This window comes from Dipodomys merriami, unplaced genomic scaffold (genome assembly GCF_024711535.1).
Source record: "Dipodomys merriami isolate MVZ:Mamm:240054 unplaced genomic scaffold, mDipMer1.0.p SCAF_28, whole genome shotgun sequence".
NCBI lineage: Eukaryota > Metazoa > Chordata > Mammalia > Rodentia > Heteromyidae > Dipodomys > Dipodomys merriami.
Window position 1 is genome coordinate 6,786,859 of NW_027204270.1, and position 26,645 is coordinate 6,813,503.

A 26,645-nucleotide genomic window follows, 5' to 3' on the forward strand; every position below is an offset into this window, starting at 1 on the left:
TAAGTATTTTGGTTATGTACAATAAACAAAAGCTTTTGGCTTAATTTCCCATCTTGTACCAGTGATTTTGGATGTTACCAATTCCAATGATGATCTGAATGTGTGTCATGAGTGCACTATCCTTTGCTCACTGAAGTAATATGATTTTTAAAGTTAATGTTTGTAGGTTTAGGCCAGCCTTCCCTTGCTTTTACATAATAATGCCATATTTATTAATGTAGTGTCAATATGGCACAGAATTTTGGATTTAATTATAAAGGTCCTTTTGAATGTTGCTTTGAATGTTGAATTTTTACATGAAAACATGATTTTTTAAAATTTTATTTATTTATTTTTTGTCAGTCATGGGCTTGAACTCTGGGCTAAGGCGCTATCCCTGTGCTCTTCAGCTCAAGGCAAAGTGCGCTACCGCTTGAGCCACAGCGCCACTTCCAGTTTTCTAGTGCTTTATTGGAGATAAGAGTCTCATGGACTTTTGTGCCCGGGCTGACTTTGAACCTCTATCCTGAGATCTCAGCCTCCTGAGTAGCTAGGATTCAGGCGTGAGCCACCAGCGCCCAGCAAAAACATGATTATTGAAGGTTTTTTTTTTTTCCAGGGCTGAGGACGGAACCCAGGGCCTTGCGCGCGCCAGGCAGGCGCCCTTCCGCTGGGCTAAACCCCCCAGCCCCTTGAAGGCTTTTTTGTTTTTATTTATTTATTTTTTTTGTCAGTCTTGGGGCTTGAACTCTGGGCTTGAGTGCTGTCCCTGTGCTCTTTAGCTCAAGGCGAGCACCCTACCACTTGAGCCACAGCGCCACTGGGTTTTTTCTTTTTAAATGAAAGTTTCCATAGTAAGTATATCAATAAATGTACACATCAGAGTCTCATCTTTAAGTCACATAGAAAAAGCATAAAATGAGCCGGGTGCCGGTGGCTTATGCCTGTAATCCTAGCTACTCAGGAGGCTGAGATCTGAGAATCGCGGTTCAAAGCCAGCCCGGGCAGGAAAGACTGTGAGACTCCTATCTCTAATAAACCACTAGAAAACCGGAAGTGGCGCTGTAGCTCAAGTGGTAGAGCGCTCACCTTGATCTGAAGAGCTGAGGGACAGCGCCCAGGCCCAGAGTTCAAGCCCCATGACCGACAAAAAGAAAAAAGAAAAAGCATAAAATGTTAAAATTTTATATGTTAAAATTGACTCAAAGGCTATGGAAATTCTATTTCTTTAATGTAACTTAGCATTGTCTGTGTTATCTTTTAAAATGTCTTTTCTATAATTGTCTTAATTTTAATTGTCTATCTCAGAAGTTTGTTTTGTTTTTTTGGGGGGTCCGGTCGTGGGGCCTGACCTCTGGGCCTGGGTGCTATCCCTTAGCTCTTCAGATCAAGGCTAGCGCTCTACCACTTGAGCCATAGCGCCACTTCCAGCTTTTTTCTTTTTGCTTATATGGTGCTGAGGAATTGAACCCAGGACCTCATGCATGCAAGGCAAGCGCTCTACCACTGAGCCACCTTCCCAGCCCATATCTCAGAAGTTTTATTAAAAAAAAGAAAAAAAGGAACATACTTTAAAACAGTATCTGATACTAGATTTCAAAGGGTATATTATCTATTTTTTCTATTTATTGTTCCAGTACTGAGGCTTGAACTCAAGGCCTTGATGCTATCTCTGAGTCTTTTTGCTCAGGGCTAGTGCTCACTGCTTGAGCCACAGCTCCACTTCTGGCTTTTTAAAAATACAATTTATTGTTATTATTAAAGTGTTGTATAGAGAGGGGTTACCATTTCATAAATCAGGTAATGAGTATAATTCTTTTTGGACAGTGCCACTCCTTCCTTTGCTCCCCCTCACCCCCTCCAGTTTCCCCCTCCTACTTCCAAGGCTGTTTTTCTCATGGACTTTTCTTTCCTGGCTGGCTTTAAACTCAGATCTCAGCCTCCTAAAGAGCTAGAATAACAGCCATGAGCCACCAGCGCCTAGCTCACTGGGCATATTTTCAAATGGTTGGTCCATTCTGATCTCTGAACACAACATCTGGAGTGATCTTCCTGTTCTCATCTTACCCCACTGCTGCTAGGTAGGCGATTCCACAGCGTACACATGGCTAGAAAGTCTTCTCCTCTCTGGACTTGTGAGGAGCCAAGCAGCAGGTTAGACTCTGCCTTGTGTTACCATGTTTAGCGATCCCTTCTTTTTCCTTTGCATAAGGCTGAGCAAGGCCAGAGCACATGTACCCATCTGTCTCATCTGCTGGGGCCTGAATAAACCATTGGCAAGAGACCTCTGAGACCCTAGGAGCAGAGCTGCCATGGCAAGTGAGCTTTGGGTTTGAGCTCCCAGGTTACAGACTTAACCAGTATGAGTGGAAGTCTCTTTTTCTCCTTCCTGGCCAGAATTCTTTCAGAACATTGTGTTTTCTGGGCTCTAATCCTACTTTATGTGTTTCTTTTTAACCAGTCTCTACATTTCCCTTAGTTGTGTCCCTGAGCCCAGCCGTTTAATGGGATTTGTTGAGGATAGGCAGTGGCAGCTGGGTGTACAATTTTCTAAGATGCACATCTGTTCTGTTCCAGCTGTTTCCTCCCATGACTTAATACCAAACAGGTCTCTCGGCTACTTGGAAACTTCTTGTTGAGAACAAATTGTTTCGGTTGGTCACAGAGTTGGCCTAAAATGGCACGCATTTGTCTACTTTCTGGAGGCACAAAGGGTTAACACTCTCTCTCTCTCTCTCTCTCTCTCTCCCTCCCTCCTCCCTCTCTCTCTCTCCTTCCTTCCTTCCTTCCTTCCTTCTTTCCCTCCCTCCCTCCTTCCTTCCTTCCTTCCTCTCTCTCTCTCTCTCTCTCTCTCTCTCTCTCTCTCTCTCTCTCTTCTCTCTCTCTCTCTCTCTCTGAGGCAAAAGAATGGGCTACCAAGTCATTTAAATTGTCCTCGTGTCCAGCTTGCTCTGTAAAAAAGCATTACACGTTTTTAGGTATTTAGGTAGGAGTGTCTTTGAGTCTCTGGGCCCTAAAAATAAAATACATCTTCTTAGAGACAGACTTCTTCCTGCTTTGACAGTGGTATAAAAACAGTGGTAATGGTAATTTTCAGTGCCTGAAGTTTTCAGTTGTCACTTCTCGTACCATTACATTGCTTCTTTCAACTCTGGGGGTGACTCTGCCTCTTCACTTCTGTACTTTTGCCAAGAGGTGTCAAAACTGCTCAGAAAAAAAAAAAAAGGAAAAAAAAGGCTTGATTTTGATTAATATAGAGAAACAAGACTTTGCCTGACTGATAATAAAACTGATAAATGACATTTGAATTACTTGTAGCGGTAATTTATTACATAAAATATCTTTTATTTGACATGCGATTAGTTGCTAGAAGCATCACTCAATCTGACTAGTTTAAACACGCTCTAAAATGAACCCCAGTAAAAACCAGGGCTGTCGGCTGCTGGCGCTATGAAATATACTAATCCTGGAGTGAGGGAAAAATCTGACTTTAAATATTTAAGTGATTAATTGGGTTTATATATTTTTTTTACCTCTCTAACCCCCTTAATTACAAGCAAACTCAGGGGAGTTTCTGAACTAGGTGTGCAATCTGCATGCTTATCACCGAGGCATTGTCTGTGTCTGGGAGGGATTTATGGCCTCTGTTCATGTGTGTTCCTGCTGATTTTACATCTAGATCCCCAGCAGCTCTTCCTGCCCATTCTTGACTTTTTAAGGACATTTCATCTCTGAGCCCAGGCCTAGAAAATGGGGTTCCCAAGCCTAGCCCCAAATGCTTCTGTGTCAAGGGAGGGTCGCCTTCTAAGACCACCTTCAGGAGAATGTGCTGCAGATCTTTATTTTGGCACCTGCTGGCAGCCTACTGCCCTGGATCTGCTGCTGGTGCCTCTGATACCTCTGCTCCTTGGTTGACCTTCAGGTGTTAGAAATGTGGTTGACCTTGGGGTGTTAGAAAATGTCAGCAGCAGTGAGGATGATGGAGATCTTCCAGAAGGGGACAGTTTAGCTCCTCGGTGTTTGTAAAGTACGTACTGGATACTCAGTACGTATCATGTGAGAGATTAGAACACAATCTCAAAGAAAGAAAAAGATAATAATATAAGACATTGTGACGATGCCAAAATTAATTATATAGACAAAAAATTCCACAAGATTACAGAAAAGAGAAGAATTAATGTGGGCTTGGGAAGTCAGGCGGCTTTGTGAAAGTGGCAGGAGGCTGACACACAGGCGAAGAGGGTTGGTGTCACCTGGTGTGAGAATAAACTGGTGTTCCAGGCCTCAGAGAAAGTCGCGTAGAGCTCAAGAAAAGCCAAGCTGGGATCTGAGAGGAGATTCAGCATTCTGTTTCTCTTTTTGGCTTCTTTTTGTTTGATTCTTGAGTCAGGAATCAATGGGCAAGTTTGTATGGGCCTCATGAGGTCCTGCATGCAGGGTCCTGCTAAACACTTGGTTCATTGACTTGTGCTGAGCTTATGCACCTTTTATTCTATTCCCTCTGTTTCTGATAAACAAATCAAAGACTGACCTATAGCTTCATGTGCCACCTCTTAAGATAGGATCAAATGTCTGAGGCTGTGAGAGGTTTGAGTCAGTTGATAGAATTCCTACAAAGACTAGGTTCATTTCCTTCCCCCGCCCCCCTCCCAGTTCTGGGTCTTGAATTCAGGGCCTGGTTGTTGTTCCTGAACTTCTTTTGCTCAAGGCTAGAGCTCTACCACTTGACTCACAGCTCCAGTTTGTTTCTTTTATAGCCCTGTTTAGTATCTGAATTCACTGAGCAAGCATTTATTATTGAATGTATACTGTGTGCCGGGCACTGTGTTAGACCTCTGGGATGAAAAGCTAAACAGAATGTACCTGTTCCATTACTGTAATGAATACCTGAGACAATCAACTTACAAAGATAAAAGGTTTTGTTTTGCTCACAGATTAGAAGTTCCAGTCAGTTATTACTTGGGCCTGCTCCTTTTGGGCTTTTGGTGGAGAACACATGGCAGAACAAAATGCTCGTGTGTTGGTCAGGTAGTACAGACTAGAGAAGAGGCTGAGTCCTGCTCTTCCCTTGGAGGGCACAACTCACAATGACTCCAAACCTCCTACCTCTTCAAGAGCCACTGCCTCCTAATAGCATTTCCCTTGGGAACAAAACTCTAAAACATGGGCCTTTGGGGACATTTAAGATCTGAATTACAGGACAAGGCTTAATCACTCTCCCCACATGCAAAGGCAGGTAAGAAGCTTAGTTTTGCCTGGGAGACAGGGTCAGGGAGGAGGGTGGTGCAGAAGTGCTGAAGGAAAGCACCAGAGAGCAGACGTTTAGCTGGACCTGGGGATGTGTGGTTCAGTATAGAAATGCATAGGGCACATAGACATGAAACCATGTGATGACTAAAGCAACTCTGGGTGGTTCAGGGCAGTTGGACCACGGGTGGGGGTCAGAGAGATGGTCAGGGAGAGCCAAGCCACCACTTGGACAGAGAACAACATTTCTGTAGCTGTATTGCCTATCTGACTATATTATTCTTAGAGTAATATTAAAATTAATTTGTATCTTCTGTCAGACAACTGGGCTGTGCTGGCCTGAGTCAGTGTTGCCCTTCTTGTCCTCTTGCCTGATATCTCATTGCTTTCTTCAGGGTCAGAGTCAGCTATCAACAACTCCAGGGCATTTTTCCAAGGCCTCATTCTGACCAGGACCCAGGCTCTCTCAGAACCTTTTCTCCACCACATCACACTTAAATGTTTGTTTCAGTATCTTCCCTATTAAACTGTGAGTTTGGGGGCTTTCTTTTTTCTTTTTTAATCTAAGGGCCTGAGGCTCTGACTTAGCAGGTGTTCTCCAAGTATTTGTGGACTGCATAGATGGCGAAAGGAATATGCTTGAGAACTGAAAAGAAGCTGCCTGTAACAGCATTTTCTTGGACAGCTGCCCTGGCGGCCCGGTGGTGCTGAGCCTGTGCGGGCTGTGGGGGAAGTGGGGATCAGGCTTGCCTTTAGGAGGCCCCTGTGTGATGTAGTGTGGAGATAATGTTGACACCATTCCATTTCAGAATTTAGGAACCAAGGAAACTCCAGCGTGGTCTTATGGCATTGTTTTCTGGAAGGGATAGGACTTAAACTGTCAAGGCAAGAAAACAGAGGGGAAAGAAAACCCAAAATTGATAACATACCAAAACTCTGATACATAATAGTAGGCCTTCCAGGCTGCCATAGAGGGAGGTCCTGTGATCGTCAAGGGCCCAGCTTTACCTCAGTGCTCTGCATCCTTGTCATCTGGCTGGCCTCCATCCTGTGGTCCAGCGGCAGCTGTCCCACCTGCCACTCCACCCGCAGGAAGGAGAAGGGCCAGCGGCCTTCTAAGGATGCCTTCTGGAACGGCCCACATCCCTTCCACTTTTTTCTTAGTTGGCTGGAACTTAGTTGCGCAGTCATGCCTGTTTGTAAGAGAAGCTGAGAAACATCACCTTTAGTCTGCTGGGGCATGTCCTCCTCGCATCCAACAAGATGTGTGAGTTCAAATGAACACCAAGTTCCAGATAGTGCTACATTGGGACTAGCGGGGAGCATTACATGGCTAGCCAGTGTGTAGAGTCCTCGCAGGTAAATTAGGCAGGTTTAGGAGACCTTAGCTCCATGTGCTGGCCATCGTCTCAGCCTCTTCTTACTTCTTACATTCTTGTCTAACTTTTAAAATATTGAAAAGATTTTGATTTTTTGAGGTATAATTTATACATAAAATAAAATACATCCATTGTAATTGTACCATTTGAGTTTTGACAAGTGTGTACTTCCATGTAATCATCGGCACATTGTAGAACATTTCCAGTACCCCAAAAGATTCCCTTGTGCCCCATTTCCGGTCATTCCACCCCGTCCTGCCTGTAGAGCAAACCACTGGTCTGCTTTCTCTCGCTACTATTAGACGTCTCTTTCCCAGAGTTTTATATAAATGGAATCATATGTTATGCTCTTTAGTGTCTGGTTTCTTTCTCCCGGCATAATGTTGTTGAGAGTGACCCACTACTGTGCATATGCAGGTTTCCTTCCCATTATCAGTGGGAGGTATCCACTGTACCCATGCATGACTCATTTATCCTCTCTCCAATTGATGGACAAATTTTGTGTTGTCTCCAGCTTGGGCAATTATGAATAAAACTCTTGTGAACATTTGTGTATATTTTTGGTATGCTTTTATTTCTTTTTTCACTCATTTCCATTTCTTGGAGTTTATTTCGATAAACATCATTTTTAGTAAGTTTTTTATTGTGAGAATACTGTATGCTTTTATTTCTTTTTGGTGAATTCCTGGGAGAATTGTTGGTTTATTTGTGTGTTAAGTGTATGTTTTAACTTCATAAGAGGTATCTAACTTGTTCTCCATAGTAGTTGCACAGTTTTACCTTCTCACGAACAGTTTGAGTTTGTTGGTTTGTTATTGTTTGTTGGTTTTTGAAGTGCTGGGGATCAATCCCATAACCTCAATACAGGCTAGACAAGTGTGCCAACCCTGAGCTATACCCCTCATGCTGTAGTTTTTTTTTTTAATTAAGTTTTTATGTGTGGGTCTGTGATGCTCTTTTAGTTAATTTTTCTGTATGGTGTGAGGTGACAGTCAAGTTCATTTTTCTCTGAATATGTATCCTGCTGTACCAGCACTCTTGAATTACTTGTCTCTTTATAAAACATCAGCTGACCAATATATTCACAACTTCTCATTTTTAAAAATTATTTTTTAAAACATACAAAGCGGTTGAAGTATTTTTACATATCATGAAACACATCCATTTCACATGTACAATTCAATGATTTTTAGTAACTTTACTGAGTGGTACAACCATTATCATAAATCAGCCTAGAGCACTTTCAGCACCCGGGAAGATCCTCTGGGCCCATTTACTATCAATCCCTGTTCCCACCGCTAGCCTCAAGCAACCACTCAACTACTTTGCATTGCTGTAAATTTGCCTTTTCTGAATATTTCAGGCAAATGGAATCATAGTACTAATCCCCTGGTATGTGGCTTCTTTTTCTTAAAATCATAATTTGGGGTTCCCTCCATGCTGCGGCATGCTTCCTATTGCAGTTGTGTTCAGGTGTGTGAGTGTGCCTCATTTTCTTCATCATTTCCCCACTCTGGGAATTTAGAAATTCTCCTGTGGTGTTTTGTTTTGTTGGTACTGGGACTGAGACCCAGGACTTTGTGCGTGCTGGACCCCATCCATCTCTGTTTGGCTAATGTGAATGTGCTAAGAACATTTTGGTGAGTCTTAGGTGGGCATGTGTTTTCATTCCACTTGGGGTAGATATCTAAGAATAAAATTGCTGGATATGGTTGTTTTATTTTTCTGGATTCTTAATTATTTTCTTTCTAATCATATTTTTTGAAGTATAGCTTACATATAACAACATTCATCAGTTTTAAGCATATAACTTGAGGAGTTGTACAAATTGAGTTCTAGCTCTAATTCACTCAGCAATCACAAATATAGAAAATTTTTATTACTTTCTGCCCTTTGTCTCCGCCCTCTTCCCCCTCTGCTTCTGGTTCCTATTAACTACCAACCCATGCTCTGTCACCACAGCGCTGCCTTTTAGCAAATTTCATATAAATGGAATCATACAGCATTAGTTTCTTACCATAAAGCTTTTTGGAGTGATCCATGTTGAGCTCTACATCTGTTTCCTTCTTTTTTTTTTTTTTTTTTATCACTAAGTTGTATTCCAGGGGTCAGCAGACTTTTTCAGATGTTGTGTCATATGTGCCTTGTCACATATTTCACCCTCCCCCACCTTCATTGTCTGCTCCCTTTCTCTACATCACAGTCCCTCAGAAGTTTTTAGATGAAGCTGTGTGAAAGCAGACTGAGGTGGGGGGTGACCAGCTGGCCAGTTTGCTGACCTCTGTTGTTCCATGTTGGGGACCAGTTTGCCTATCCACTGACCAGGTGTTTGTCCTAATTGGTGGCTGGTGCAGTAAAGCCGCAGTGCACATTCATGTACAAGTCTTGGTGTGTGCATCTCCTTCCATTGCTCTTGGGTTAATAATACCTGCACCTAGACTGGTTTAGTCACCTGGTAGGCATGTGTTTTTTTTTGGGGGGGGGGTCCAGTCGTGGGGCCTGAACTCTGGGCCTGGGTGCTGTCCCTCAGCTCTTCAGCTCAAGGCTAGCGCTCTACCACTTGAGCCACAGCACCACTTCTGGTTTTCTGAGTGGTTTATTGGAGATAAGAGTCTCACGACTTTTCCTGCCTGGGCTGGCTTTGAACCTGATCCCCAGATCTCAGCCTCCTGAGTAGCTAGGATTACAGGCATGAGCCACCAGCTTGTGTTTAACTTTATAAGCAACTGTCAAACTGTTCTCCAGAATGGTCTCATCAGTTTGCATATTCCCTTCAGTGATTTCTGAGAGTCTTAGTTGCTCTATTTTCTTGCCAAAATTTGGTATTCTCACATTTTAAAGCTTAGTTATTTTAGTGTGCATATAATAGAACCTCTTTGCACTTGTAATTTGCATGTCCCTAAAGATTAATGGTGCCAAGCATATATTCATGTTCTTACTGGTCATTCATGTATCTTTTTCTTCCTGTCTTCCCATTTTAAAAACCATCTTGGGCCTTTGTGGGTTTTTTGGTGCTGGTCCTAGGGCTTGAACTCAAGGCTTAGGTGCTGTCCCTAAGTGTCTTTTTATTCAAGGCTAGTACTCTACCACTTGAATCACAGCTCCACTTCCAGCTTTGTTTGATAGTTACTTTGGAGATAAGAGTCTCATGGACTTTCCTGTCCTGGCTGGCTTCAGACCATGATCCTCCAATCTCAGCCTCCTAAGTAACTAGGATTACAACCATGAGCCACTGGCACTGGGCCATCATCTTGTTTTTTTATTGCTGAATTGTCAAAACATTCTATATTCTAGTTATAAGTTCTTTATCAGGAATATGCTTGGCAGATTTTTTTTCCAGTGTATGACTTGTTTTTTTGCTGGTCATGGGGCTTGAACTCTGGGCCTGGGAGCTGTCCCTCAGCTCTCCAGCTAGTGCTCTACCACTCTAAGCCGCAGCACCACTTCCAGTTTTCTGGTGGTTAATTGAAGATGAGAGTCTCATAGACTTTCCTGCCCAGACTGGCTTTGAACCATGATCCTCAGATCTCAGCCTCCTGAGTAGATAGGATTACAGGTGTGAGCCACTGATGCCCAGCTTGTTGTATTTTCTTTTCCGAGGTACTGACATTTGAACTAAGGGCCTTATTATGCTTGATGCTAGGCAACTGCTTTACTGCTGAGTCGTGCCTCCAGCCCTTTTTTTCCACTGTTTTATTCTTTTGGCAGTACTAGCTAGTTATTTTGGAGATGGATTCTGATGGACTTTTTCTTCCCTGGCTGACTTCAAACCGCAATTCTCTGGATCTCAGCCTCCTGAGCAGCTAAGATTACCTGTATGAGCCACTGTTTTCCAGCTCCTGGACCTTAGTCTTCACATTTTTTTGTCCCCACCATAGCTGGCATGACAGGTGCATTCCACCACACCAAACTTCTTCTGTTGAGATGGAGTCTTATAGTCTTCTCTGCTTAGACTGACCTAGAATTGTAATCTTACCAAGTAGCTATGGTGATAAGCCTTTACCATCATACCTGGCTCTCCATTGTTAAGGAGTCTCAGGAACTTTTCTGCTTGGCTGGCCTCATAATGTGATCCTCTCAATTTCAGCCTCTCACATAGCTAGGATTATGAGTATGAGCCATGGTGCCTTCCTCCTTCTCTCCCTTCCTGGTACTGGGAGATGAACTCAGGATTTCACACTCTTCTCCATTTTTTTCTATTCCTGGCTGCTTCCCTACAACTGGAGCCAACCTCTTCTTCTAGTTTTTGTTGGCTAATTGGAAATAAAAGATTCTTGTGATTTTGTCTGCCTGGGCTGGCTCTGAACAAGATCTCAGCCCTCCTGGGTAACTAGGTATGAGCACTAGCACCTACCTTGGTTGGCTCCCCCCCCCCACCATCCTGGAGTTTGAACCCTGGGCCTCACACTTGCTAGGTAGATGTCTGGGTGGGCATCTGGGTACACGCTACCTGTGTTAGGCTTCCTTTTGGATCTAGAGTAGCAGGCATGTGCCATTGCACCCAGCTCTCCATTGAGAATGGGTACTAGTGTGGCTTCAAACCTCAGCCCTCACATCTCAGCCCCTAAGTAGACAGGATTATAGGAATGAGCCACCAGCACCTGGCTAGAGTTTTGTTGTTGTTGTTGTTTTGTTTTGTTTTTTTGTTCTTGGGATCAAATCCAGAGTCTCATGCTTGCTAAGCATGTGCCCTATTGCTGAGCCATATCCCTAACCCATTTTTATTTTTTTATTTTATTTTATTTATTTTTGTCAATCATGGGCCTGAACTCTGGGCCTGGGCACTGTCCCTCAGCTCTTCAGCTCAATGCTAGCACTCTACCACTTGAGCCACAGCACTACTTCTGGCTTTTTCTGCTTATGTGGTGCTAAGGAATGGAGCCCAGGGCCTCATGCATGCAAGGCAAGCACTATACCACTGAGCCACCTTCCCAGCCCCCCATTTTTATTTTTTGATAGAGGGTCTCTCTATAGTGTTCAAGCTGGTCCTGAACTTCTGGTCTCAAGTGATCTTTCTTGGTCAGATTCTGAGTAGCTGGGGCTACAAGTGTATGCCACCATACCTGACTTCAGAGTGTCCTATTTTAAAATCCCATGATATGAAGCTATACACTGCCCAGTGTGCTTCCCCCCTGACCCTGGGCGGTGGGGGTGGGGGTGGGGGTGGGGAGGGAGGTTCAGCATCCCAGCCCATGGGAAGTGGAAGGGATTATCTCTCGCAGGATGTATATTTTGAAGCCAGGCTCTATATTTTCAGGCATGACTGATACTGGGCTGCCCAGGTGCTTGTTGCTAGAGCAGCACGGTTGCACTCCTGTGTCTGCCTTCAAGGCTCATTTGTCTTTCTGTCACTGATGGCTGTCCATAGCTCCGGTGTGCCCTCGCAGTGGCTGGCCTGCTGCCTGGCTCACAGCACCTCCAGCTTGTCCCCGTGCACTTGCCCCAGCAACCCCACACTACAGGAGTCACTGATTTGTGAACTGGCTCTGTCCTGGACCCCACTGTGAGGGAGCCTGCCTGGTCACGTCATTTCCAGGGTAACTTCCGAGAGAAGCTGACGGGCTGCTCTGAGAAGCGCAGTATACCCTGTGTGGAGCGAGCAGGAGTGCATAGTGTTTTCCCATTGTCTGCCGCTGCCCACCTCCCCAAGGTGGGGGCTCCCACATCCCCAGTGTGTGCTGTCTCCACAGGCTGTCCTCTTGACAGCTCCAGGGCTGGCTGCTGTTGAACCTTCACTGGATCGTGGGACTTCTGTGTGTTGATGAAACCGTGGCTTTGTGCTTACAGCTCAACATTTCAGGGAACATGTCTAGTGTGCCCCTGCCTAATTTTGTCTGTTTGCAGGTACTAAGAATTTCTTGATTGGTAGAGATATGGCTAGAGCATTAAGCAGTGTTGGCTTTGCTAGTGTTTGGTGAATAGTGAAGGAGTGGTTTGAATGCAGCACCCTGGCTACCAACTCCCCTACCAACTCCTCTGTGTCTGAGCCTCTGGGGTGCGGGCTGGTTCATGTAGTCCTCAGAAGGCCATGGAGGTGGCGTTGAGAAGAGGCCTGTCTCTCCCCGCCCCCCCCCCCCCCCCCGCAGTGTGTCTCTTGGTATGCCAGCTGTCCCTTGTCCTTCATGAAGACACCAGAGATGTGGTGTTGGAGAGTCAAGTGACCAGTTGATTCCCTCAGGGAAGTGCTGGAGACAGTCTGAACCAGAGTGAAATAGACATGTTGTCCTCTGGGTTCTCTGGGACTTGCAGAGTCTGTTACATGATGTCAAGAGGTTTGTTCTGTGGAACCACTGATTGGAGATGTGGTCCTGCGCTCTCTGCCCCCATCCTTGCCTCTTAGCTGCCCAGTCTTCCTGTCAGGCCAGGACAGGGAGATGGGTCAGTTTGGTTTTGTTTTTTTCTCAGATATAATTATGCTGTGTAGCCCAGGCTAGCCTCAGTTGGGATCACAGGCATGCACCACCACACCTGCCAGCACTCGGGAGGCTGAGGCAGGAGGATCTCAAGTCTGAGGCCAGCCTAGACTACATAGGCAAACCCCATCTCCTCCTCCAACAAAAGGCTAATTCATCCTACCTTCCTGATGCACTGTGCTCTGCCCTTGGATATGTGGGAGCATAGTTGGTGATAGGCCAGTCCAGTGCCCCGGGACCACTGCTTTGGCTCTTGTGTGGCCCCACAGTAGGCAGGCTCAGGAGTCCAGCCCAGTGGGGCTGGAGGTGTGAGCCACTTCGGGAGCACCAGCATAGTTTGTAGTCACCCTGATCTGTCACCCTTGGAAGTTGCACAGTGGATAAGAGGCATTTCCGTCTTGAATTTTCCTATCTCTTCATTTCGCCACAAGACAGAATTGTATCACACATCTCCAAAACGAGTAAAATGGCATTTCAGCTTCTTGTCTTTATAGACTCTCTGAACTTTAGGAAAGATCATTCTGGTCCCTTTTCATTAATAATGAAAACCAGGGGGCAATAAAATGTTCTTAACGCGAGCCTGGCAGGAACAGAGCAGCAGTGCAGGGTGAAGGGTGGGCTGGCAGGGAACCACAGGTGTTCCCTGGGCTTGGGGAGGCCAGAGCTATGGCAGGGTGGGCGCTGCACAGGAGCCTGGGGCCTGGAGGCCAGGATGAACTGTGATGTCTGCCTGGCCTCGGCAGCTCTCACCCGCAGGAGAGACTGTGTTCCTTGAGAGTGATAAATGCGTTTTTATGAAAGCACAAGATCCAGAAAACTTGGGGTCAGTCTGGTTTTTAGTCCAGTTACAGTTGCTTTCTTGTAAGGTATTCAGTGGATATTTGAGAATCTGTGAGGGAACCACGTGAAGGTGTTCTCTGAACATCAAGGCCATCTGCGCACGATCCGTACTCTCCCTTCCCCCCACCAGGACAAGGCCACTTGACCTTCACATTTGCCCCTTCAAAATGAGCTTGCACTAGATTTTGGATTTTGCATCTTGCACACATAAAGAGAAAAGAAGACAAGAGAAAGGCCTGAGGAACTCAGAGCCCTATGTCCTGAGATCTGGGGGTGTCTGCAACAGGGCCAAGCAGTGCTTTCCCCTGACTGGTTTTGGATGGAGTCAAGGCAAAGCTGAGGAAGGGAGTGGAGGCATCATTGCTAACACAAACCCACGTAACAGATTGGTAAATACAAACACAAAAAATCTTTGCAGGAGCCGGGCGCCGGTGGCTCACGCCTGTAATCCTAGCTACTCAGGAGGCTGAGATCTGAGAATCGCGGTTCAAAGCCAGCCCGGACAGGAAAGACCGTGAGACTCCTATCTCCAATAAACCACTAGAAAACCGGAAGTGGCACTGTAGCTCAAGTGGTAGAGTGCTCGCCTTGAGCTGAAGAGCTGAGGGACAGCGCCCAGGCCCAGAGTTCAAGCCCCACGACCGACAAAAAAAAAAAAAAAAAAAAAAAAAAAAAATCTTTGCAGGCCACAAAAGACCATAAGTGGAACCCAAAGCAAAAAATTACAAGAATGTGTTTACTGTTCATGTTACTGAGGGCTAGTGTCCCTGATTTTTTTTTTTTTAATTCTCCAGCCAGGCTCTGGTGGCTCGTGCCTCTAAACCTACTGTGGAGGAAGTGGCGCTGTGGCTCAAGTGGTAGAGCGCTAGCCTTGAGCTGAAGAGCTGAGGGACAGTGCTCAGGCCCAGAGTTCAAGCCTCACAACCAACCAAAAAATTTTAAAAAAATTAAAAAATAAGCCTACTGTGGAGGCTGAGATCTGAGAATCATGATTGGAAGCCAGCCCAGGCAGAAAAGCCTGTAAGACTCTTATCTTCAATTAACTACCAAAAAGCCAGAAGTAGAGCTGTGGCTTAAGTGATAAAGTGCTAGCTTTGAGCAAAAAAGTTCAGAAGCAGTGTCCAGGCCTCAAGTTCTAGCTCAGGACTGGCACACACACAATAAAAGTCTTCAAAAAGTATGCACTAGTGATGTGGCTCAGGGCTAGAGTACTTACCTACCATGTATAAAGCCCTGGATTTGATCCCCAGCACTACAAAAACAAAACAAAACTACTCAAAAGTGGTAAGGGAAAGAAATCAAGTTGAAGGCTGGGGCCATGACTCAAGTGGTAGAGCACCTGCCTAGCAAGCACTAGGCTCCGAGTTTAAACTATGATACTATCAGAAGGAAAACCAAGTAGAAAGGTGAGAACATGTAACACTCATTGAAAAGAAAATACTGATGGACAGCAAAGACCTACTCCTTTCTCAAAATGAGATGGGTACAGGTGAGGGCCAGTGTGAGGTGCCATTTCCCTGTTACATTGTGCTTGTTATAGATGAGAAATGAGCTTAATGTCCATTTGAAGAGAGTAGGTTAAATGGAATAGTAGACAGCTATGAAAAAATCAGGATTCAGATGTAGAGAGGAAGAAAAGGAAACTACGACACATCTGTGTCACTTTTTATGCTCATGAAATTTCTCTGGAAGAATAGACCTGAAACTGGTAAGCGTGTTTGCCTTTTTGGCAAGTCTGACTTCTGCTGTTTGATGTTTAAACTATATGTGTGTGTTGCCTGTTTAAAATATGTGGGGTGAAAAACTAGGAATTGAGTCCTGAAGGAGGACATTTGTTGACTACAGTTTTGATCACGTTCAGAGGATTGTGCATGGGGTGTACAGGTTGCGGGACATGGGGGACTATTATTGCCAAGGAGAGACTTGCTGACTTCTGTATCTCCTGAGAGCCCTGTTGAGCAGCCCAGGAAGGAGGGGGTATCCCTTGCGTACTGGCTGCCTCATCCTGCCACTGAGCTGAAAGAATGGCTCTGCTCCTCTGCTCTGTCATGACAAATAGGTAGGAGAACTTGCAGACACAGGACAGCTCAGGTGTTCCTGAAATAGCAAGACCATCAGCTTGGCGAGGCAAGTTAAAGTGATTCTTCCGGAGGTTCCTGGAATGTGTCTGACCTCTCTTCCTCACCTTTCTCCCAGACTCAGCTTTCCCACAGAAACACCCATCAGGTTCCTTCTGGACAGCTTTCTATCGGCATTGTGTACCTTGTTTGTTCCCTAGCTGTTGTGTGCTATGCCATGGAGTATCCTGAGAACGGTGGCCTTGGCCTGGCATCATGGCAGATCCTGAGAGAGGGTCAAAGGCTGAGTGACCACTTCTGGAGGCCTGGGGAGAACAGGTGCCATATACAAGGCTACAAAATAGGGGACTCGCTGGGCAACTAGAATTTCATTGAATTGTGGGGACTTTACTGTTCTGGTCTCCATTTTCTGTGGGGACACACCCCCAGCTCCCTAGAGGATTCCTGAAGCAACAGACACTACAGAGCCCTGTGTATACTGTTTTCACTCTGTATAGCTATAATACAAGTTTATAAATTAGAACACAAGATCAGTAATAATAATAATAAAATGGCACAATTATAACAATATGCTTTAATAAAAGTTAATGTGAATGCATGCTCTCAAACTATTTTACTGTGCTCTGATTTTAGCAACCTCCGCGTAGAATTTCTTTCTTTTCCTATTGAGGACTTTCACTTTTTCACTTATGGGAAGGTCTCAGGGTTCTTCCCTGGAACATCCACACTTGCTGGCATCTCTGCTCTTGGTCTTGGGGGCCATTACTGAGTGAAGTGGGGATCACTTTGGACACAAGCACTGTGATGCTGACAGGGGAGCCCAGAACCAAGATGGCTACGAAGTGTCTCATAGGCGGGTACCATACACACCGTGGATCCACTGGACAGAGGGTGGTTCATGCCCTGCGGGGTCAAGAGTTCATTTACCCAGAATGGTAGCGCTTACAAAGTTAAAATTTTAAACATGAATGGTTTTCTTTCTGAATTTTCCATTGAATATTTTCTCTTATCATAGTTGACTTACAGAAGTAAAGCCACAGATAAGAGGGAGGGGAAACCCTGCATATGTGCTAGAGGCCTGCTTGTATGCAAAGATTAGGGACTCGATTCCATTTCCTTAACAACTGAGCTTTTCCAAGACATCTCTCCACTCCATTTTAGGCCCTCTTCACTGTCATGACCAGTGCAGGAGCCTCCCAGATTTCCTGCCTGGGTGGCTTCTCACCTCTAGCTTGCTTCAGAGCCACCACCATGTGGCTTTCTTAAAGTAGAAATCTGATCAGGACACTCCCTCACCCCATGCCTCAGTGTCTTTCCCCTTCCACTGGGGCACATGCTCACCTGTCTCTAGGAAAAGGCTGGATGGGAGCTCTCCTAACTTCTTTCTTTTCCTACCATCAGGCTCTGGAGGCTCCCGATGGCGAGATTACGGTGCCTTGGCCATCATCATGGCAGGAATTGCATTTGGCTTTCACCAGTTCTACAAGGTCAGTTGTCTTCTCAGGGCAGCAGAGGCTGACATTTGTCACCCTTTGCTGTTTGTTCCCCTTTTCCTGGTTCTTGGTTTATCTGCATGGAGCTGCTGTTCCTCAGTGGGTGCTCAGCTCTGGAGCAGAGGTGGAGAGTACAGGGGGATGTGTCAGGTATCGCAGACATCCTGTCCCTGCAGACATCCATCCACCCTGGAGTCACTGACAGGGTGACCTTGAGGTCCTTCTCTTATAGAGAACTACTACTTAGAACAGTGTGGCACATAGTGAGTGGTGTGTAAACTCGTGTTTAAGAGCATGCACACCAGCTGCCTGTTTGAATCCTGCTCTGCCCCTGAGTAAATGCGTGACCACAGGCCCCGTTGTCATCTGTAAAATGAGAAAAAACAGATGATCTCCTACTCAGAAGGGTTCAACTTCTAGTGGCATGAAGGCATGGCTGGTCATGCAACCATCACTCTTGGTGTAGTTCAGTATTCAATGAACAAAATCAGATAGTGAACACTTTATTGTAAAAAAAGTGTGCTTTTAAGCCCAACACTGGTGGCTCATGTCTGTAATCTTAGCTACTCAGGAAGCTGAGATCTGAGTCTGAGATTCTTACCTCCAATTAACTACCAAAAACTTGGAAGTGGAGCTGTGGCTCAAAGTGGTAGAGTGCTAAGCTTGAGCAAAAAGTCTCAGGGACAGCGCCCAGACCTTGAGTTCAAGCCCCACAATAGCTGTTCCTCCCCCCACCCCCCAAAAGCGCATTTTTGCTCTACTTTAGGCTGCTGTGTGTTCTGAGCACACTGGTGACAGGAGTAGGGAGCAGGAGGCTACTTCCTGGGACAGGTGAATTGAATGCATGCTGGTGAACAGCATGTCACCAGGCCAAAACCTTCTCATAGTGAGGAGCCATTTGCAATACCTCCTGTCTTGGGAGGGCACAGGGATCAAAGAGGAGAGGGCAGAGAACTGTACCTGGCTGTGGGAAGTGCTGGAGATGCCCTTGTCCCACCTTAGTGTTAAAGCCAGCTTGGAGAGCTGATGACATTTACGGGATATGCTTCTTGTCTTATGTGGAGTGTAAGCATCTGTGTAAATGTGGGGAGTCCCCTGGGCGGCATGAGTCAGCCCTTGGGAGCAGAGGTCACGCTCTCTCTCTGCAGAGCTGCAGACACTAGCAAACATTTACTCCCTTGCTGTCAGTGGAAAGACCCAGCTTTGATTTGGAGAAACCAGAGTGACAGCAGGGTGGGTCTCAGATCCAGATGTGCTCACCCTGCAGAGAACATGCTTTCTCTTCTGAGGCCACCCACTGCTCTGCCTCATAGTCACGTCTTAAAGGACCCCAGTGAATAGGCTTGTTGTCAAAATATTTAGGTCCTATGGTATAGGATTCTTAATTTTTTTAAATTTTTTTATCTTTTGTTGGTCGTAGGGGCTGAACTCTGGGCCTGGGCGCTGTCCCTCAGCTCTTCAGCTCAAGGCTAGCGCTCTACCACTTGAGCCACAGTGCCACTTCCGGCTTTTTCTGCTTATGTGGTGCTGAGGAATCAAACCCAGGGCCTCATGCATGCGAGGCAAGAGCTCTACCACTGAGCCACCGTCCTAGCCCGGATTCTTAATTTTTGATTTAACACAAAGGTGCAGCAGAATCTGCTGGAGTTAGAAATTTGCATGCAGAAATCCAAACATGAAATGTCTTGGGGTCTGGACATCTCCCTCGGGGCTGATGTCTGCCAGTGCCTGTGTGTAGACAAATCACAAGGCAAGGGCAGGCACCGGGATAAGTCACTGACAGCGTTCTCAGAGCAGACCTGCTAGTCATCCGTGCTGACCAGGGTGATCCTGGGACCCGCATGGAACAGGAGACAGGTTCCCACCATTTTCACAGTGCTTTGGCCACGCCACACACCTGGTTTGTTTTTGTTTATTTTTTTTAATAAAAAAAAACATTGAAATGTCAGCCACATTGATGATACAAGAATTTCTGGAATTATCTACTAACAGTTTCTTTTAGAAAAAAAAAAAAAGTGGTCTGACTCAGATGGCTCCATCTCCAAAATAACCCCCCAAAAGCAGGCTTAGAGGTGTGGCTCAAGTAGTAAGAGCATCAGCCAACAAGGAAGCCAAGCAACTGTGGCTCTGGTTTCAGGACTTGTTTTACATCTGTTTATGGAGGAGTAGAGGTACTGCTTCCCTGTCATTCATGACCTCAGAAGTGGACTTCGAAGCGGTTTATACATAGGAGAATCTCTCTGCTTTTATCCTCAGCAAATTTTCCACCTGAAACGTCAGGGCACATTTGATGAGTTTCAGCTCAGTTGTGGGTAATAATTCACAGCGTGGCTGAAAGGCACTTTGCAAAATAGAAAATGCTTCTATACATATGCTAAATGATGATCTTCACTTAGGAGTCACTCTTGAAATGAATTCTCCCACAAACCCCTTGTGAGAGACCTTTTCCTTCTCCAATACAGAGCCCTTAATGGAGAGGCTTCTTTTTTCCTACCTGAGGCCCAAATAGGCTGAGAACCACAGTTGCCCTTCCCTTTGGCAAAGGTGGTGCCTGCTGGGCCACGCTGGGTCTGCTCTGGCACCGCCCTTGCAGGTTGGCAGTGGTGGCCCCATCCCTATGATGGGGGCTTTGCCTCCCAAGTCCCATGCTTGTGAGTTCCCTCAACCCAGCTCCCCCACAGTGTGTGCTGCTGCCTAGGCACCGTGTGTGGGGACCCTGCAGCCATGGCATTTTAAATTTTTTTTTTTTGCCCCCAGGGTGTTGTCTCCTCTGCTCTGTCTGGGAAAATTGGGTCACTTGGGGCTCTGTGAAAGATACTTATTCTGGTAACTCAGGCTTAGTTTATTTATTTAATTTTGGCCAGTCCCAGTGCTTGAACTCAGGGCCTGGGCACTGTCCTTGGCCTCTCTGTGGTCAAGGCTAGTGCTCTACCACTTGGGCCACTTGGCCGGCTTTTTCTATGTACGTGGTACTGAGGAATGGAACCGAGGGCTTTATGCATGCTAGGCAAGTGCTCTACCCCTAAGCCGCATTCCCAGCCTTTCAGGCTTAAAGGCCAAGTATTCCCTCAGAAGAACTGTGCAAGGGTCCCAGAACTCTGTGGTGGACTTTCCTTTGGGTTCTTGAGTAATTTTTGTTTACTTAATTTTAGTTATTTGTTCTTGAATGGATGAAACAATTTGTTTCATTCACAGGATTAAAACAGTTTGATTCAGAAAAATACCTAGTGAGCTGGGCACTGCGATCTGAGGATCGCGTATCAGAGCCAGCCCAGGCATCTTTCTGTTTTGTTTTTTTGTTTGTTTGTTTGTTTTTTGATCCGGTCGTGGGGCCTAAACTCTGGGCCTGGGCGCTGTCCCTCAGCTCTTCAGCTCAAGGCTAGTGCTCTACCACTTGAGCCACAGCACCACTCCCGGCTTTTTTCTTTTTACTTATGTGTTGCTGAGGAATCGAACCCAGGGCCTCATGCATACAAGGCAAGCGCTCTACCACTGAGCCATCTTCCCAGCCCCCAGGCATCTTTCTGCATACCCATTTACAAGTTTTTCTTAAGTGTGTTTTGGGGGTGGTTTTGATGCTAGTCCTGGGATTTGAACTCAGGAGGGCTTGGGCACTATCCCTGAGCTCTTGAGCTCTTTTGCTCAAGGTACTCTACCACTGGAGCTACAGCTGTACTTCAAGTTTATATATATATATATATATATATATATATATATATATATATATATATATATGTAGCTAATTATAGATAAGAGTCTCATGGACTAGGACTTCCTGCCAGGGCTGGCTTTGAACTACAGTCCTAGATCTCAGCCTCCTAAATAGCTAGGATTACAGGTGTGAGCCACCAGCATCTGGCCTTATAACTTTTAAAGTATAATTGATCAGTGATGTCATAGAAATAGTATAGCACTGCTGAGAAAAGGACCTGAAAGAATGAACATGTTTACCTTGAGCTGGGAGTGTAGCTCAATGTAAAACACTTGTCTTGTGCAAGGACCTAGGTTCCCACTTCAGCACATCACGGTGGGAAAACCTGGCTTTCCTCCTCCTCTTCCTGTTTGGCCCTTGTCTTCATTTACATACAATTTTTACATGGCCATCTCATAAACTTTTTAAAGCATCTTTTTCACTTATGGATTGTGCTGGGGTTTTCAGACCCCAGGAAGAGCGAACCAGGGTAGGATATGAGAGACTGATGGAGGACAAGCAAGTGTGCCCGTCCTCACCCGTCCGCTTCTTGCAGAAGTACCTGCTGCCCCTCATCCTGGGCGGCCGCGAGGACAGGAAGCAGCTGGAGAGGATGGCGGCGAGCCTCTCGGAGCTGAGTGGCAGCGTGGCCCAGACAGGTAAAGATTAATGACTCCATCAAGTCACCCCTCAAAGCCTTCTCCTCGAAGCCCCTTTGCGCCCCTCCCCTCTCCCTCCGTCTCCACTTTATGTGGTGACTTCATTTATCTGCTCCAAGAATCTGTTCACATTTGCAAATGAAGCCGCCGTCATTTCGGTTTAATTTGAAATTGCTTGTTTACTGTCGGCGCGGCCTCAATTAATTATGTTTTTACGGAAAGGCTCCCAACCTCAGAATATTAATAAGGGGAATAAAATGACAGCCTTTCTAAGGGCTGTAAAGTTCATTTTTAATTTCTGCTTCTATGAGGTTTTCAGGGGGGTTTTCAGTGATTTTTTCCCCCCTTCCCTCGAAGAATCCAACTCAGGGTCAAGAGAGTCTGTAATTACTGTGGCTCCCAGGACCCCGGCCACCCCTCTGTTATCGACTCCACGGGGCTGGCGTTCATTACCCGCTGCCCCAGTGATGGCCCAGATTAGCTGAGACCTGTCGCGCCAGAGGTGGCTTTCCTTCTTTATAAACTTGTTTACTAGGTGGAGGCTCTGAGTCTGAAACTCAGAGGCAGGCAAGAGAGCCACCTGTCCTGGGCACACCTTCTCCAGTGCGTTCTCCCCGATGCAGCCACTCCTAAGAGCTGCCTCAGTGATCCCAGCCTGGGGGTCCTGTGACAGCTTGTGGGGCTCGGCAGGCAGTTCCAGGCTTGGGGCTGTCCTCCGCTCCCAAGGACGCGGTGAGGCCTGGGTAATGAGTGATGCCGGCCTGATGCGGGCTGAGAGAGCCGGGCACATCCCAGCCGGGCTTAATTAGAGGGGAGAGGTTTCGGACGGATATACTGTTGACCACGGACAACCACACAATAGAAAGATGAAGTAGCAATACTAGAGGTGAGATACAGTGCAGGTGAATTACCCAGGGCACAGATAAATTGTCTGGGTTGCGGGGCGGGGGCGGGGGTCTGCAGATAAATTAGATGTAGCAGGAATGCGGGTGGCTCACAGGTGTGTGGGCTGAGGAGGGAACAGGGGACACGGACTCAACTGATGCCACGCTCTTTTCCCCAGTGACTCAGGTACAGACGACACTGGCCTCTGTCCAGGAGCTGCTGAGGCAGCAACAACAGAAGGTCCAGGAACTGGCCCATGAGCTGGCCACCGCTAAGGTACTAATGTTTGGACGCCTGGATCTCCAGGCCCTGGTATGGCCTGTACAGCTCTGACTCCTCCCCCTATCCCAGTGTCCCTGGGTGACATACCAGGGGTGGCTACTGTCCCACACAGAAGGGAGGAGTCACTGTGCCCTCAGTTGTCCTTCTGGTCTCTCTCTCTCTTCTCCCATCTCCACTGGGAGCACTTAGGGCAGTCCCATCCCCACAGCTCTGGAGACTGGTGCTGGAAGTTAGGTTGTAGGCCCCAGCCTTCTTTGCCAAAGAGTCCAGGAAGCAGAAGGGAAAAGCCCCCATGATAGTAGACAGGCTCTCTAAACCCGGGCTTTCAGCCTCAGGGGATGTGAAAGGAATTGGAGCCAATCAGAATCCTCTCAAGCTGCTTTCCCCATGTGGAAGCATTCTTCTCTGTCTGGCCATAGGATCAGTGTAGTGGATTAAAGGCCTTGCTCTCGCATTTGTTAGCTGTAGACAAGTTCCTTCACCTCTCTGAGTCTTCCTCTTCTGTGAAATGGAGCCATCATGGAACCTCCTTCAATGGGCTCCAGCCAGAACCCACGATTGCAGGCCCTGGGTTCTGGGGCCTGAGGTGGTGTGGACAGATGGATGAGTGTGAGGGTGGTGCAGTGGCCCCAAAGCAGCCTCTAACCACAGCTGCTGTCCCAGGGGAGGCCACCCTAGTGCCTAGCTGGATTGCAAAACAAACTACTTGCTACTTCCAGTGGAGTCTGGGGCCTCTTGTGATAAGGGTCCTTAGGAGCCCCCTCCCCATTAGCCACACTGTACAGGCACACCTTCAATTCCTGCTCAGCTGTCTGGAGGTGCTGGTGGCTACAGCCACCGTGGGTTCCCTGCAGGCAGCTAGGAAGAAGCCGGGAAGGTGGCTGCCGCCCCCACCCTACTCTGTTATCTTTTGGATCTGTGGCCTGCCCATGGCCAGCAGCATTCCGGAAATTGGAAAATGGTTTTCAGGCCCTGAGCATCAAGATGAAGACCACATGTTGCATTGGGGGAGGGGGCTGGTTGGTGGCAGTGCTTGTGATGGCCTCAGCTCTTCTGTGCCCGAGGCCCCGCCCCTCGTTCCGCCCTGTTCTCCCTACCAAAGCTGCACTTCGGGCCTGGCATCCAAACCCATGTGTGTGAGGACTTGAGTTACCCCATAAACCAAAGACTCAGAACTGTGTTTTCTCAGCTGTAATGTTAGTTTTTATATCTGCCTTCCAAACTCCTACTGGAGCACTGTAAAAAATTAAAAAGAAGAGCTTTAAGTAATTAAAAAACCTACATAAAACTGAAGGCTGTGAGTTTTCTACAACTGTTTTTTAAAGAGACTGGCTAAAAAGCCCCAGATGTCAGATTTTATTTCTAAATCCTGGCATCTGGCACCATATGCCTTTGGAAATCTGAGTCCTTTGTAGGCCAGTGAGTGGAAATTGCTCCCTTGTTAATGGGTTGCCGTAGCTTTCAAGGTCTTGGAGAAGCCAGAACAGTGGCTCCCGGGCCCTCCCTGTGTGGTGGTCTGGAGTGGGGGGCCCTGGGGGGGTGGATGTGAGGACTCTGGGTGTATGCCTGCTCCCCTGTAGACCTCCTGGGTTTCTTCCCAAGACCTGAGGCCCCCTTGGCAGGATATATAACTATGGTGTACCCAGCTGGCGGTGTCCTTGCTGGGTTGGCCTGCAGTGGTCCGTCCCTACCTTGCATCAGAGAGACCCCACAGCAGCCGGCAGGGAAGAGCTTGAAAAGACCCCCATCCACCAGTGTGGGAGCAGCTTGTCAAGGAAGCAAGAACCTGGCTCGACTTTCTGGGCTCACACTTGAGATCACCAGGCTTGGTGATTGCAGGTCTAGGCTGCAGCTGCACGTCTGGAATTCACCTCTCTGCGCACCATGTGCAGTCTGGCTACTGGCAGATCTACATGGGGACTGGTTTTTTGACTCTCCTCTTTCTATCTGCCCTGATGGAATTTGCCAGGAGTGAGGCATGGGACCCTCACTTATCGGGGGGGATGCCGTCAGTGGTGTGTCTCTCCTGGGCTGGAGCTGGAGCAGTCCCTCACTGAAGCCACCCCTGACCATCCCAGGGGAGAGATGTGAGAGGGTGGCACCCAAGTGGCTGTTGAGATTGGGGTGCGGCGGGGAGGCATCCTTCATGTCTCTGAGGAGTCGCTGGGAGCAGCCTGGGAGTACAGCATGGGGCAAAACTGCCATCTAGGCTTGCTGAAGTCAGAGCTGTGGAATGGGCAGGTGCTCTGGTGCCCCTCCTGCCCCACCCCACCCCCCGCCCCTGGCCCCAGCATCTAGCATCCAGAGTACCTTCTTGGGAATCTGCTGTGGTTCGGAGGGTGGCCTCCTCTCAGCCCCCACTCACGTCTGTGTGTGGTGGTGATTTCTTGGGGGTGGGGGCGCGTGGGACGCAGTTGCTTGGGTGGCGCCGTGTTCATCACAGGAGCAAGTGCACCTCTGCGTCTCTGGAGTGATGAAGGTTTGTTTGCGGTTTCTGTATTTTACGTGCACAGGATACCCCAATGTCACCTAAAAATATGATGATTTCTTAGCACCATCAGAAACTTAGAGCTGTGAGAATGTTTGGCTTAGGAATGTCCTCACAAGCAGCACCCCAAGTGGCAGAGCAGGTGGCCACTGCCTCCCCAGGGTCCTCCTAAGCTGCACGCCACCCCCTGGGCTGTGTGAAGGGTCCATTCTCACGTGTGCCCTGTGTTTTGACTTTCAGGCCACCACATCTACCAACTGGATCCTGGAGTCGCAGAATATCAATGAACTCAAGTCGGAAATTAACTCCTTGAAGGGGCTTCTTTTAAATCGGTAGGAGACAAGACTCCTGGGCTCTGCCCCATCTAGTGTGGGCTGAGCAGCCAGCTGGTGCTCCTGGGCTTGGTTAGCAGTGGGTAGGGCATAATTCCCAAGGTGTGGCTAAGTTCAGGGGTCACCCAGGGGTTGTTGTGGACATTAGGATAAAGCTCCCCTTTGTCCCATCCAAGTAAGTGCCTAAGCTGGGTGCTGGTGGCTCACACGTGTCATCCTAGCTACTCAGGAGGCTGACACCTGAGGGTTGAGGATCAAAGCCAGCCCTGGCAGGAAAGTCCATGAGACTCTTATCTCCGTTAACCACCAAAAAGCCAGAAAAGGAGCTGTAGTGCAAGTAGTAGAGCACTAGCCTTGAGCAGAAAAGCACAGGGACAGTGCCCATGCCCTGAGTTCAAACCTCAGAACCAGTACACACACACACACACACACGCACTCACGCACGCACGCACGCACGCACACACACACAGAGGTAAGTGCCTCTGGCTAAAGGGACAGACACGTCATCTGGTGGCACTGGAGCCAAGAAAATGGCAAACTGCATTTCTTACTTGTGTTTGTCTCTGGTGACTGATGCAGGCTGTGGGTCTGAGGTGGAGGGCTGTCTCCACGGCCCCGCCTGGTAAGACAGTGGCAGCCCAGGACAGGAACTAGGCTTGTCCTTTAGCTGTGGCAGAGGACCCACCTGTTAGCGAGCACCACCTCTGAGCCATAGCCACATAGACCCTTCCTCCCAGCCCCTCCTGGGCTGGCTGCTGGCCCAGGGCCCAGAGGGAATGCCAGACAAGAAGCTGCCGCCTCTTCCCTGCCCAAAGCAGAGGTTTTCCAGCCAAGGGCTCTGATGTCACCCACCCCCTTGGCCCGGGCTCCCCACGGCCC

At 47.4% G+C, this 26,645-nt stretch overlaps 1 protein-coding gene across 1 annotated transcript in view; it reads left to right on the top strand.

The window, feature by feature from the left end:
- Positions 1-26,645, top strand: part of Pex14 (peroxisomal biogenesis factor 14) — a 152,618-nt gene that overhangs the window by 124,452 nt on the left and 1,521 nt on the right. The window contains exons 5-8 of the mRNA XM_070037350.1: positions 17,338-17,423; positions 21,677-21,779; positions 22,843-22,940; positions 25,675-25,766. Coding sequence (XP_069893451.1) covers positions 17,338-17,423; positions 21,677-21,779; positions 22,843-22,940; positions 25,675-25,766 — 379 coding nt within the window. The remainder of the gene's footprint in view (positions 1-17,337; positions 17,424-21,676; positions 21,780-22,842; positions 22,941-25,674; positions 25,767-26,645) is intronic.